The sequence below is a fragment of the Setaria viridis genome, chromosome 7, assembly GCF_005286985.2.
Source record: "Setaria viridis chromosome 7, Setaria_viridis_v4.0, whole genome shotgun sequence".
Classification (NCBI taxonomy): Eukaryota; Viridiplantae; Streptophyta; class Magnoliopsida; order Poales; family Poaceae; genus Setaria; species Setaria viridis.
The window spans coordinates 20,733,683-20,746,782 of record NC_048269.2 but is presented as its reverse complement, the minus strand read 5'-3'; the positions used below and the strand labels follow the sequence as shown (position 1 = coordinate 20,746,782).

At 45.2% G+C, this 13,100-nt stretch overlaps 2 protein-coding genes across 3 annotated transcripts; one reads left to right on the top strand and one right to left on the bottom strand.

The window, feature by feature from the left end:
- The first annotated feature begins 901 nt into the window (after positions 1 to 901).
- LOC117864170 (ubiquitin carboxyl-terminal hydrolase 4) lies at positions 902 to 7,148 on the top strand. The gene is made up of 6 exons (XM_034748185.2): positions 902 to 1,409; positions 3,831 to 3,947; positions 5,120 to 5,218; positions 5,542 to 5,727; positions 5,817 to 5,998; positions 6,419 to 7,148. Exons 1-6 carry the CDS (start codon positions 1,287 to 1,289, stop codon positions 6,816 to 6,818), a joined length of 1,107 nt encoding a protein of 368 aa, XP_034604076.1. The 5' UTR covers positions 902 to 1,286; the 3' UTR covers positions 6,819 to 7,148.
- Positions 7,149 to 8,806: 1,658 nt separating this feature from the next.
- On the bottom strand, positions 8,807 to 13,100 carry LOC117864090 (cryptochrome-1). Of its 2 annotated transcripts, none has more exons than XM_034748091.2 (5): positions 12,406 to 13,100; positions 11,248 to 11,466; positions 10,241 to 10,947; positions 9,317 to 10,137; positions 8,807 to 9,108 (listed from the first exon to the last, which is right to left on the bottom strand). In XM_034748091.2, the coding sequence occupies exons 1-5, from the start codon at positions 12,755 to 12,757 to the stop codon at positions 9,057 to 9,059; spliced, it is 2,151 nt and encodes a 716-aa protein (XP_034603982.1). In that variant the 5' UTR covers positions 12,758 to 13,100; the 3' UTR covers positions 8,807 to 9,056. The 2 variants fall into 2 exon arrangements, with proteins under 2 accessions (XP_034603982.1, XP_034603983.1); XM_034748092.2 differs by having other exon boundaries at positions 9,283 to 10,137; positions 12,406 to 13,099.

Here is a 13,100-nt window from a genome sequence, read left to right as displayed (position 1 = left end):
TGATTCCATGAGATATGATATGAATTTTTTTCAGAATCCAATATTTTTACTGTACTAGTTTTACATTTTACATTGTGCAAGTTTAACATTGTAAAAATATTATTTCAACAATTCAACATAGAATGTTAATCATGCAATTGGTTGATATAAAATTTGAAAAAAATCCATTTTAACTCTCCTCACCTATCCACTTTGTCCATCCCACTCTCTAAAAAAATGCTAGCTTAATTTAGTCCCCTCTCCTATTAAAACCGGATTACTTTAGCCCCTCAACGGGATTTCCACCCGGATTTGCCCACGTGGCATGATTTTAATCGGCCTAATCTGGTTTCGACGCCATGTCATCCCTTTGATGTGGAGTGAATGAAGGCAGAAATGCATGCCATGCAAACGGACATTCATAGGGCATTCTTGGATAGAATGTTTTTTAGGCAGGATTGAGAAGAAGAGCACGAGGCTCAATTTACAGGGGTACATTACGCTACGAGAGAAGGAGGGTGGAGCGCTATAGGGGCATGCTTGACATTTATGATCGAACACCATGATACTTCCAAATGATCCAAAGTAGCCTTAACGAAGCTGCATTTTTTTACTCCCTCCGTTCCAAATTATAGGTCGTTTTGGCTTTTATAGATACATAGATATTATTATACATCTAGACATAGGGTATATCTAAGTGCATAACAAAGTTTATGAATCTAATAAAATCAAAACGACCTATAATTTGGGACGGAGGGAGTAGTGGTCAGTAGTAATTCGATATGACGATGGATTCCAACGTCACAGCAGCCACAAACCGCTCAGATCTGCGGTAGAAAGAGAAGTAAAGAAATACAGATAGGCCCGGGCCCCACAGGTCCAGTGAAATGCTTGCCCACGAACCAAACAGCAAGAACAACCACGGCGAGCGAGGCCGATCTAAATCAAGCAAAGCTACCCCCGTTTCATCGCCCCAGAAAGAGGCGAGAAATCCCCAACGAAAGGAGCAGCTGCTCCAGCGACAGCAGCAGCCGCCGTAGCGATTCCTTTCCTCTTCCTCCTCGTCGTCGAGTTCGCCCGCCCGGATCGAAACCCCTAGGGTTTCGCATCGGCCTCCCACCGCCCACCTCCTCCACCTCTCTCCCTCCGCCGCGCGCGCGCGCGGGGAGCCACCAAACCCTAGGACGGCAAATCCGGTGCGATCGCCCACGGTGGAGGCCTCGTCGGCGGCCGAGAGGAGCCGCTCAGGGCTCGGGTCAGGGTTCCGGTACCTCGCCGGCGCCGCCTCCGGGTGGTGGGACCGGTGGATGGTCATGGGAGCCAGCGGCTCCAAGCTCGAGAAGGCCCTCGGCGACCAGTTCCCGGAAGGCGAGCGCTACTTCGGCCTCGAGAACTTCGGCAACACCTGCTACTGCAACAGTGTCCTTCAGGTCTGCATACACTTCCGCTGGAGCTAGTAGATTTGCTGCTTGGTTATGCTACCTCTGGTACTGGTAGGTGGTAGCTGCGGTAGCTTGCTCTCTGGTGACGCCCAGTGTTATCCATTCCGAAATGGCCTGGTTTGGCGCCATACTTGATTTGTTTATGCGGTGTGTTTCTATAGCCTTGACTAATGCTAGTGATTATGTTTGTCTAGTACTTGCTTACTGGATTCGAGATGCGCTACTGTAATGTGACATGCGTGCTGATGTGGTTAGAATCCTTTGAAAGTTTGGTAGAAACAAGTTGTGCTAGTGTAATGTAACATGTGTGCTGATATGTTTGGATGGTTGGAATCCTTTGCGTAACGTGATGACAGGACCTGTTCTGGGTTAGTATCTTACATGTGAATATCTGTTATGCCAGTTCTACACACACTATGAACTTTGTGGTCCAATGAGATATATAAGAATGTAGGGCTATCCGCCATTTTGTGCACTTGCCATTCTAGCATGGTTACAGCTTACAACCAGTAGCACAATACCTTTATTTGGAATGGAAGAGTAAGCTTCTTGCATCTTAGGGCCACCCACGTATATGATAGCTCTAGAATCCGCTAAATGGGACATTTAATCTGGTTGTGCATGCAACCGAAATATTGGACAAAAAGTGATTATCTTACCCATGTCTTTTTGTCTCAATGTCTTCATGCAAGACTACTTGCTAATGAGGTATGGCATAATGCCAACTCTTATTTTTCTGAGTTGGAAAACCACTACTTTGTGTGAATGAATGACTTCCGACTTACCGTGACCCACTTCTCTTGATTAGGTAATGTGCATATTGTCTAGATCTCCTTGCACATGGACTTAAGCCAAGCACAGGGTTGTCATGCCAGAAGTGACTTGGATACCTATTTAGGCAACATGCAGCTGCTTAAGTCATTTGATTGAAAACTTTGCAGTTTCAGTGACCTGAAAAGTAGTGTAGCTTTTTTTTATAGTATTTTAGGTAGCTAGTAATCTGCAGGTTCTCCTTTTTATAGTAGGCAAATTGCTTATATACCACACTCACTTAGCGTTTTCCATTTTGCAAACATACCACTCGGGACCTGGATTACTACTTTAGCACTAGGTACTTCCCTTTATTTCCACCCTTTACCAGTCTGTCGTCTACTGTCACCGCCCCCTTCTCCTTAAGTGGTGGGTAGGCCAGGGGAGTGAGGCAGATCTTGTCTCTCGGGTCCATGTCTTTCCTCTGGCACCACGCCCACACCAATCCCTGAAATCCGTCCCTCTCGGGTTGTCTTCCTCCTCCGATCACTCGTCCTCCTGGACCCTCCCCTGCAGCCCTTGCCACCAGGGTCGCCACTGTGTCGTACCTCTGGCACCACCCCATCTTCTTCGCTGTGGCACTACCTGCCGCTGCCTTCCCACGGCAAATCACAAATCTGGGTGTTGCCGAGTCCGGCGCATCGCGAAGGACATGTTACAGCTCCTGTTGTATGCTTCCACCACTCTCCCGCACCCCCCAAATCCAACCATACACACACCTGTTTCGATAGTAGTCAGCTGTGCAGCGAACATCGATAAGGCTTTATTCGGTTTGAATGGGATTGGAGAGGATTGGAGGGGGGTTGGGAGGGATTAAATCCCCTTGGGGAGGGGATTAACCGAACCAGGCCTTAGGAAGCTTGGATCTGGCTTTGGTGACGACAGGAGCAGCATCCTTATCGGGGATGGCCGGGTCCGCCAATGGTGGCTGCAGGAGGCGCGGTTTTGTGGGGAGGCATCGCCGCGTCAGGAGGAGATTAGGGCATTGGTGTTGGAGAGGAGGTGCGACACTAGCGTCTGGGGACAAGGATCCACGGGAGAGAGTGTGTTGGGGAAAGACAAAAAGAAGGAAAATAATGGTGCTTTTGATCTGATCTCAATCTGCCCCGTTGACCTTCATTCCTATGGAATAGAAATCCAGTTGGAAGGGGTGGTATTTTTACTAATTGCTTCAAAAAGAGTGGTATGGGCAATTTTCCCTTCATTAATACAAAGTATTAGGTGCTGAGGTATGAATCTACATCTGCAGCTCACCATGGCATAAAGAGGTGCTGCTTCAGAATTGCCTGCATCCATTATTTGCTGCCTATGAAGAAGCCAATCCTGTTCACCCACATGCTGCATCCACTTTCTAAAATTCTCACGCTCCACCTCGCGTCTAGAATACGTTAGAAATGGCCCTCTTATTAGTGTACATCATAAAGAAACAGAGACGGGAGATGTTATTTTAGTATTGCAAAACATTGTCTTCAGATTATTTTCTAATGGTCAATATTTTCTACTTTTCATATGTACCCTGTGCAAAATATTGCAGTTAACATTATATTATTTCTTTTGAGTGCATTATTTACATTAACGTGACAGTGATTTTTGTTTCAGGCACTCTATTTTTGCATTCCATTCAGGGAGCAGTTACTGGAATATTATGCAAATAACAAAAATCCAGGAGACGCAGAGGAAAATCTTTTGACTTGTTTGGCTGACCTCTTTATGCAGGTAAAGTGTAGGTAGGATCAATTTTTCACCAAATGATGTAACTAGTTCTAGAATGTATTACTTTGGAAAAGTATGGACTATGGAGTGGTGTAATTTCTTGGCAAAAATTGTCTTTTCTTGGACAACACTTCCACTGGAGTTTGAAATGATGAGTAGATAACTTGACTGGAAATTGTAGCGCTTTTTCTGAGTTTCATGTGGTATGAAGAATTTATGTTATGTCTTTCACTCTTCTTTTAAGAGACGCGATGGTTATGTAGAGCTTACCTGATTGGCGCTGAAAATGAAATAAATCCTTTCTTCTCATAGTCTATATATGTTTATGTATGAACTCATATATGAAATTTTTTGTTACTGTCAGATGCCTATTTTGATGTTGACATATTAAGAGTACAAAGTATCCAATTAACTGCTCCTTTTCCTTACAGGGTATATGCTGTTTTCCTGCATACTAACTTGTATTATTTGCGCTGAACTTCTAACATGTGCAGTACCCTAGCTGTATGTGTATAGTTTTCTTTGGATAGCACTATCAATAGAGGCCTAGTCATGGATATGTAGTTATTTATTTATGTGGGATTTCATGTTCCTTATGCTGCTTTTAATGCATTTAGGTGCCGGGGATTTACTTTTGCTTCATAATTAAAGAGATGATACTGATGAAAAATGAAAGCCACATTCTGCTAGATCATCTTCATTTAATTATTTATTTTATCTTAAGAACTGGAAATCCCCTGTTAGTGGTGATTTTGCTATTGCCACATACGCTATGTGTTGAATTGCATGCAACATACCACTCTCATGGATGCATCATGCATGTACTTGTTACATGCTTGGATAGCATCATTGCTGGGATTTGAATAATGGCATGTTAAGTCAGTTAATGCGCTTTATAGTAGTGGCTACCAAAGCATTGCTGCCTTTGTTTTACACTTGGTTTTTGGACACCCTGCTTAGGGTGATGGGATTAACTGACATATAATATGATCCTGTTGTCAAGTAAAGTTGTTAAAATAAATAACTTTGACATGACATCTTTCTGTCAATACATTATTTCACTTCTTCCATGTGTGCTGGTGTTACTTCATAGTGTTTTGTATATGTTATCTAAAACTTGTGCAAGATATTGCTGTTAGGAATGAAATAATGGGTGCTCATTGTGTATCATGCAGATAAGCCAAGCAAAGAAAAAAACTGGTGTTATTGCTCCAAAACGTTTTGTTCAGAGAGTGAAGAAACAAAATGAGTTGTTTCGCAGCTACATGCACCAGGTAACTTGCACATGTTATAGCAATTTATTTCGTTTTATCTGCTGTAGTATGTTAGCATCATCGTATTGGATTGACACAATATAAAACAAACTCCAAAGAAATATTTACTTTAGCTGTAAGTAATGGATATGAGCAATTGTGGTCCCATCATTGTAGTGTAGTACTGCCTGTCTTGTCACATTCTCAAATTTATCTGCTATTGTATAATGGTTTAATTACTGTGATACCTTCAAATGCAGTTATTTCAGGAATTATTAGCTTTTATGATGACTCAAAGCAGTCACTTCTCTTGACTAACATATGTTTCCATGATGGTTCTGTAGGATGCACACGAGTTCTTAAATTTTCTTTTGAATGAACTTGTTGATATTCTGGAAAAGGAGTCCAGTGCTGCGAAGGACTCCCCCCAATCTTCATCTCCTGAAAAAGCTCCAAATGGTCCAGTTCAACCTTTAGCCAATGGAGTTAAAAAGGAGCCACCCGTTACCCTGGTCCATAAGAATTTTCAGGTGACTGAACTCATTGAAAAGTGCCTTGTGTTTTTTCTTTCTTCTAGATTCAATTTCCCGTCATCTTTACATGCATACAAACCTTGCAGGGCATATTGACCAATGAAACAAGATGCTTAAGATGCGAAACAGTAACTGCAAGAGATGAAACATTTCTTGATCTTAGTGTTGACATTGAACAAAATAGTTCTATCACGAGCTGCCTGAAAAACTTCTGCTCTACAGAGACTTTAAATGCAGAGGATAAATTCTTCTGTGACAAATGCTGCAGGTAACTACCATGCTTCCCCTAGGTTGTCTTTTTCTTGTCTTCATCATCAGCATTAGCTTTGAGATATCACTTTTACCGGCCACTGTCATTCTACTTGGCGCCTTGGCGGGCACCTTGTTTTGGTATATCTCCACAATAGCATTAAGCCCTGACCCCTTAGTGACCTCAGTTCCCTCGTACGTATGTGAGAACCCAATTTTGATTTTGACAAAATTACAAGAAGTAGCTACCTTCCCATCATCTTGACTTTAGCTGTAGCTACCTTCACACCATCTTGACTTTAGTTGTACTTTGTGTGAACCCAATTTATGCTTGTAGATTTTGACAAAATTACAAGTTGTAGCTACCTTATGGAAGAGACCATCATCTTGACTTTATTTCTTTGTTACTTCTGAACTCAAATATTTGGTCCCATTCCAGTTTGCAAGAAGCACAAAAGAGAATGAAGATCAAGAAGGCTCCCCACATATTGGTGATCCACCTAAAGCGCTTCAAGTACATTGAGCAGCTTGGCCGATATAAGAAGCTTTCATACCGGGTTGTATTCCCCATGGAGCTGAAGCTCAGTAATACATCCGATGACGTAGACACCGAGTACTCCCTCTTCGCTGTCGTGGTCCACGTCGGAAGTGGCCCCAATCATGGGCATTATGTGAGCCTCGTCAAAAGCCACAACCACTGGTTGTTCTTTGACGACGAAAACGTGGAGATGGTCGAGGAGCAGACCCTGCAAACATTCTTCGGTTCCTCACATGAATACTCGGGCAACACAGACCATGGGTATATCTTGTTTTACGAGGGCCTTGGTGGGAAGAGTTAGGTTGTTTTCCTTGGCCTTCCCTGTTCCTTTTTCACCCTCTCTTTGGAGCATGCAAGTTCACTCTTGTACCTACACAGCTGCTATTTCATACCTCCATGGAAAATTGCCAATCGAAGAGGTTGTATGACATGAGGACGCCAGATTTTGGGTGGTTTCAGTGTACAGGGGATAATGGAATCTTGCTCCCAGTGATGCAATAAGGTGTAAATCGTTTTAAGTGCGCCTGACCAGTTTCTTCTCAGGACTAACATCTTTTTGTTAAAGAATGGAACATTGCTATTGGGCACACTGTACATTAATTCTAGTTCAAAATCTTGGATGCATTTCCCAGTTCTGCTGACTTTGGGATCTGGAATCATGTTACATGTTTGGGCTTGTCAACTTTGGTCGGTTAAGCGTGTGGTTCGTTTTACATGTCATATCTGGAATCATGTTACATCTTGTTTGTACCGCTTCACACCACCGCTGCTCTTCAGGGGGGTTACAATGTAAAGGTCTTTTTTTTTTCTTTTCCTCTTTCATTCACTGGTTCTGTACTGAAGGAATGTTGGTTTTCCAGTCATGCGTGGCAGCGTGGGTACATGTTGGTTGCCGTAATGAAGGAATTCACGTGTTCAGCAAGACTGATCACCACATTAATCCCGTAAATATACATTTGGAACACATGATAGTTTTGCTGGATGAGCACGCTGTGCCACATAACACTGCTGTGCTCGTCCGGTGCTTCGACCATCCCGCCGGCTGGGCTGGCGGCCGTTTCCCCGGCCGCGGCGCGCGGTTTGCAGAGTCGCCGGCACGGCGGCACCAAGCTTCGTCGTTGCGCCGCATGATAAACGCCGCCCGGCACCCTCGCTGCGTGAGCGCGATAGCGACTGACGCAGCTTTCTGTAGCGTTACGCACGTCCCTGTTAGGCTGTGGCAGGAGCGAGACTAGCTGCAGCTTTCGCGTGCACTGTTGGTTTGGCTGCCGCGGCAATCCTTCTGGAACGCCGCCGGTAGGGGGCTAGGGAGGAGCAGCGGCCGAGCATCACGTGGCGGCACCTCTGGCCTTCCCTTCCCTGCCGCTCCGACGGGGCCCGGCCAGCGCCGTCCGGCCTCTCCGTTGCGCCAACGCCTAACGGGCATCTCGAGGCTCAGGTGAGGCCAGTTCGTCGTCGGCCTATCGCCACACTGTTAACACACAGCTAATCATCATCCCTGATTCTGCTGCTGCTGCTGGGCTACAGTGACCCTGACGGCCTGACCTGACGCTTCCTTGTTCAGCACATGTTCGTTCGTTGGATCTTGGAAGTACGTGCTTGTTTTCCTTCAATCATCGCTCCCTGGGCTAATATCTTCCCAAGGACCGCAAAATAGCATCGTGATTCTATTTCTCTGGACGTTGTCAGATTGGGTAGAAATGCACAAATAACTGGCTATCTATGCGGGGGGTTTGGATCCTTAGTTAAAGTTTAGTCCGTGTCACATCGAATCTTCGGAGACTAATTAGGATGATTAAATATGAGTTAATTATAAAACTAATTACATAGATGGAGGCTAATTCGCGAGACGAATCTATTAAGCCTAATTAATCCATCATTAGCAAATGGTTATTGTAGCAACACATTGTTAAATCATGAACTAATTAGGCTTAATAGATTTGTCTCGCGAATTAGCCTCCATCTGTACAATGGGTTTTGTAATTAATCTATGTTTAATACTCCTAATTAGTATCTAAACATTTGACGTGATAGTAACTAAATAATGGCTGCTTATAGCCTCTGCGTTAGCTCTGTTGTCTGTTCAATTCTCAAGAATTAGCCTGGCAGCGGTGGTGCTACCTCCAGAACCAATAAATAGATCGAGATCTCACCGTATCCATGCTGTATTTATGTGCTTAACCTACTCACCATATAACGTGAAAGAACATTTCCCCCAAATCCCCAAACGCAAGCAGGTTACTCAAAACCATGATCCCCCAGCCCAACACAGCAATGCAAGAACGAGACTGACAACAGTAACCAAAGGTCGCCGATGGTCAAACAGAGAAACACAAGGGAATGCACAGTTACATACATAACACACCTCCAAGAAAAAAACTCGAAATTACAGGAAAACCTTCATTGTCTGATCAACAACAGTGATTCTTTTTAAGCCAACCACCCTATACCGATCGCACAAGTTCTAGTGGATTAGATTTACACAACTATTATCACATACAGGAACGAGCTGCCTGGTTTGCACATCCATCAGAAAACCCTAACCAATTAAGTTTGGCTGCACGGAATTTCCCAGTTCCCAGCCTGTTGTCCTGCAGTTCACAATTCATCAAATGTTAGTGCTTTTTTTTACACAAGTATATCATGTCTCCAATTTCTGTACAGTATATGCTGCATGGAGCACAAAACATCCCCTTTTGTACTAATCATGCATATTATCATGATAAGCTGCAAACTGCAATATGTGCAACAACAATGTAACTTACTGAGAACAATGGGTTATGGTGCATCCGAACTCACAATGACTGGGGTAGCTGACTCCAGTTCATCAACCGGTGCGACTGTGGATGCCTATCCAAATAACTCCTACTAGAAACGTCAGCTTCATCAGCAGCAAAAGTTTCTGAATGGCCTGATGCAGCAGGAGGTGACCAAACTGGGACTACAGCGCCTTCTCTTCCGGTCCAGCTACTTGACGCCTCGGACACCGATGGCGCAACAGCTTCTCGCCTACGATGCTGAGGTTGCTGAAAGAAGTTTGGCTGGTGAACACCATGGATTCTAAGAGCAGGGCCTTCTGCATTTTGGATTGCATTTGCATCTTCCCTTTGAACTCGAGGTTCGATATGTGCATGAAACGGAACCTGTGCTCTAGTATCCTCACTGTTCCCCAGGTCGGCAGAAACCGCTGTTTCAGCTCTGTTCAGTGAAGACGTCATGGTAGGCACCATCTGATCCTGACGCCTCCGAGCAGTAGTCGGCACATTGGCCGTTGCCTGGGCTGGCTGCCGATCGATTTCCATATGTAATTCTCGAGGAAACTCAATCGGTGGAACCTCTGAGGAGTCTCCGAGGCCTTCCTCCATTCCATTGTTCATTGTGGCCCTTGATGCGGCCTCCATCTGCCACATTTCTGACAGGGCTTCTTGCAGCCTGGCTTTGGCTGCGTCTAGCTCAATTATGGGGAGAGGATAGTTGGAGCCCAACTCAATTCCTGCAGCTTGCAGCACGGAAACAGGTGCATCCCATGGGTGATGTATCCATTCTGTCGGCAGCCTTGCAAGCTCCGGAATCCACCGTCGCACATACTCCCCATGTGGGTCGAACTTGTAGCCTTCAAACTGGAATTAAAGATTTGGATTGCCATGACAGTGAATCAGTATTCAGTTCTAGTTTCCATCACTTAATAACCTAATCTATTCAGAATTTAAAAGTTTCACGAACCTGAGGGTTGTCAATGCGGTCAAGCTCTCGGCCATCAGGAAGAGAGCCAGTGATGTACTGCCAGCCCAGTGCATCACTCTCAAGATCAGCATCCAGTAAAGTGTCCCAAAAGTACTTCATACCCCATCGCCATGGAAGTTGAAGGACCTTGACAAAGAAGCTTGACACCACCACACGTATCCGGTCATGCAACCACCCTGTCGCCCACAGTTCCCTCATGCCAGCATCAACAAGCGGGTACCCAGTCCTTCCCTGCCTCCAAATCTTGAAGTAGCACTCATTGACCACCCAGGGGAAAAACCTGAGGTGTGCCAAGAGGGGCCTCTCATGGCTGCTTGGATGGTTGAAGCTCAGATACCGGGAGTACTCCCGCAGGCCAATGGAACCGAGAAACAGGGTGCAGCTCTCCTCAGCAGCGTGGTTGCCGTCGTTGCTCCACACAAGCTGCTTCATACGAACTAGATGGAAGACCTTGCGCACGCTAAGCTCACCGAAATGAAGGTGAGGTGACAGTAGGGATGTGCTCGCACTATCAGCCTTCTTGCGGTTCACTGAATAGTCAGCCAGTGGACCGTTGAGGAAGGCCGTTAGGGCCTTGTCTGCATTCTGCCATCCTGGTGTCCATGCTCGGGCCAGAAGAGCATTGCTTCCCCTCTCTGACTCATCCTCAAAGATAAGATCATCCGATGGGCACATTGTTAAGTCACCTGTCAAAATTTCAGCCAATCAACTGAAGAATTCCAATGTCAACTTGCTTCAGAATGCTTATGATACTATGCTTAACCAGCAATAAATGATTACTAGTAAGCGGACAGGGGGCAGTTATGGTACATTATTCCCTGAAGACAAGCACAGATATTGCAGTATTTTAATTGAGCGTCGATTGTGTGGATTCTTGTTGCAAAGTATACAGAGCATGATGCACCGGAAGTCCATAACATCTGGGATTAGTAAATTATTCTGAACAAGTAGAAGCTAGAAATTTTGAATGATTGTTCTCCAAGCACCTGAATTGATCTTCTTTGGGGGCAGAAGTGGCGCGGGGGGATCATACGGCATGCTTAGGCACCTGTTCCAGAACGGGGCAAACATGGTGAATGGTTGCCCTTCATCATCGACAACTTCCCATGGCTCATACAGCAGATCTGCATTGAAAGATTGCACAACGATGCCCTCAGCCGTCAGCATCTCCTTCAGCCGGTGGTCCCTGACCAGTGAGATCGGGTCTGAAAAGATGGTGACACAGTTATTGAGCTAGATGTGGTGGTCTCAAAGGTTTAAAGCAAAGATCCCTTGGTTCCAGAACAAGCAATTAATGGATTGAAAACTAAAGTACTCCTACTACTATATATGGAATTGGGCATATACCTATACCTCATTCGGATAGTTAGTTGGGGATGCAAAGAACTTTTGGATTAAGGAAGGAGATGGTGAAATGCTGGGAATTTAGCGGGTGTTTGGTTCCACGGACTAAAGTTTAGTTTCTGTCACATTAAATGTTTAGATACTAATTAGAAGTATTAAACATAGACTAATTACAAAACCAATTGCACAGATGGAGGCTAATTCGCGAGACGAATCTATTAAACCTAATTAATTCATGATTAACACATATTTACTGTAGCACCACATTGTCAAATCATGGACTAATTAGGCTTAATAGATTCGTCTCGCAAATTAGCCTCCATCTATACAATTGGTTTTATAATTAGCTCATGTTTAGTCCTCCTAAGACTCGAGGTGAGTCGTCTCATTTGACATGTGGAGGTGTGTCAAGATTCAAGACTTGAGACCAGGGTTCAAAGTTGTTAAATTGTGAAGCAGTTGACATGTGGATTCTGATGGTATGCTACTAGATACGTTAATACTACTATATTCGTCTAAAAAAATTCGCGGCAAAACTCTTGCCGTCCCTTAAAAAAATCAAGCACTACCTTAATAATCAATTGTTAGAGTGATGTGGCAGATCCGCTCAACATGGAGCAAATCAGATGAAAAAAAAGAAAGAAAGAAAGTAAACTTGCTTTGTTTCATCTAAGTCGAGCCAAATTCAAAGTCAATCTTGAAGCATGAACATACCAAGTGGAATCCTGGATACGACCGTCCACCAATAACAATATAAAAAGAACTTTGCTTAGAAGAAACTGAGCTAGAGAGGAACAAACCGTAGAGATGATTGAAGTAGACGTGCGTGGCGCCGGTGTCGCGGACGAGCTGGAGCAGCGCGACGACGGCGTCGTCCGACCTCCGCGTGACGAGCTTTCCTGCCCCTAGCCGGCGGAGCGAGGCGTCCAGATGCTGCAGGCTCTGGCTGATCCACCACCGGGAGACTCGCCCCGGATAGTAAGGGCCATCCTCCTCCGGCGACCACACGTACGCCGGCACCACCTCCCCGCCGGCGCGCGCGGCCGCCGCAAGCGCCGGGTTGTCCTCCACCCTGAGGTCCCTCCGGAACCACACCACGATCCTCATCCCGGTGTCCCCGCCGCCACACATGGGCGAGGACGAGACCGACATGGCAGGACAATCCAAGAAACCCCCCGAGTTCTTGGGTCAAGAGAGGACCTCAAGAAACCATGAAGCAAGAACTGGCAAGGAGCTCAGGGAACTCTCTACTTTCTTCCTCCCAAGATTCCCAAGAACAGTTGAGGAGTGTGCGCACGAGTCGTAGGAGTAATATTTTTCTTTGTATTTCTGGCTCGCAATTTGATTATGTTTTTGTTCGGTGTTGGTGCTCTTGCATTTGGTGCTTCTGGAGTTCTGGTTTTAGTTGGGACAGCTCTGGTCCAATGGAGAAAGAGGCTGTGGATATCGGGATTGGTTGGCTGGATTTGATCTAACTTTTCTCCTTGTCCATTTG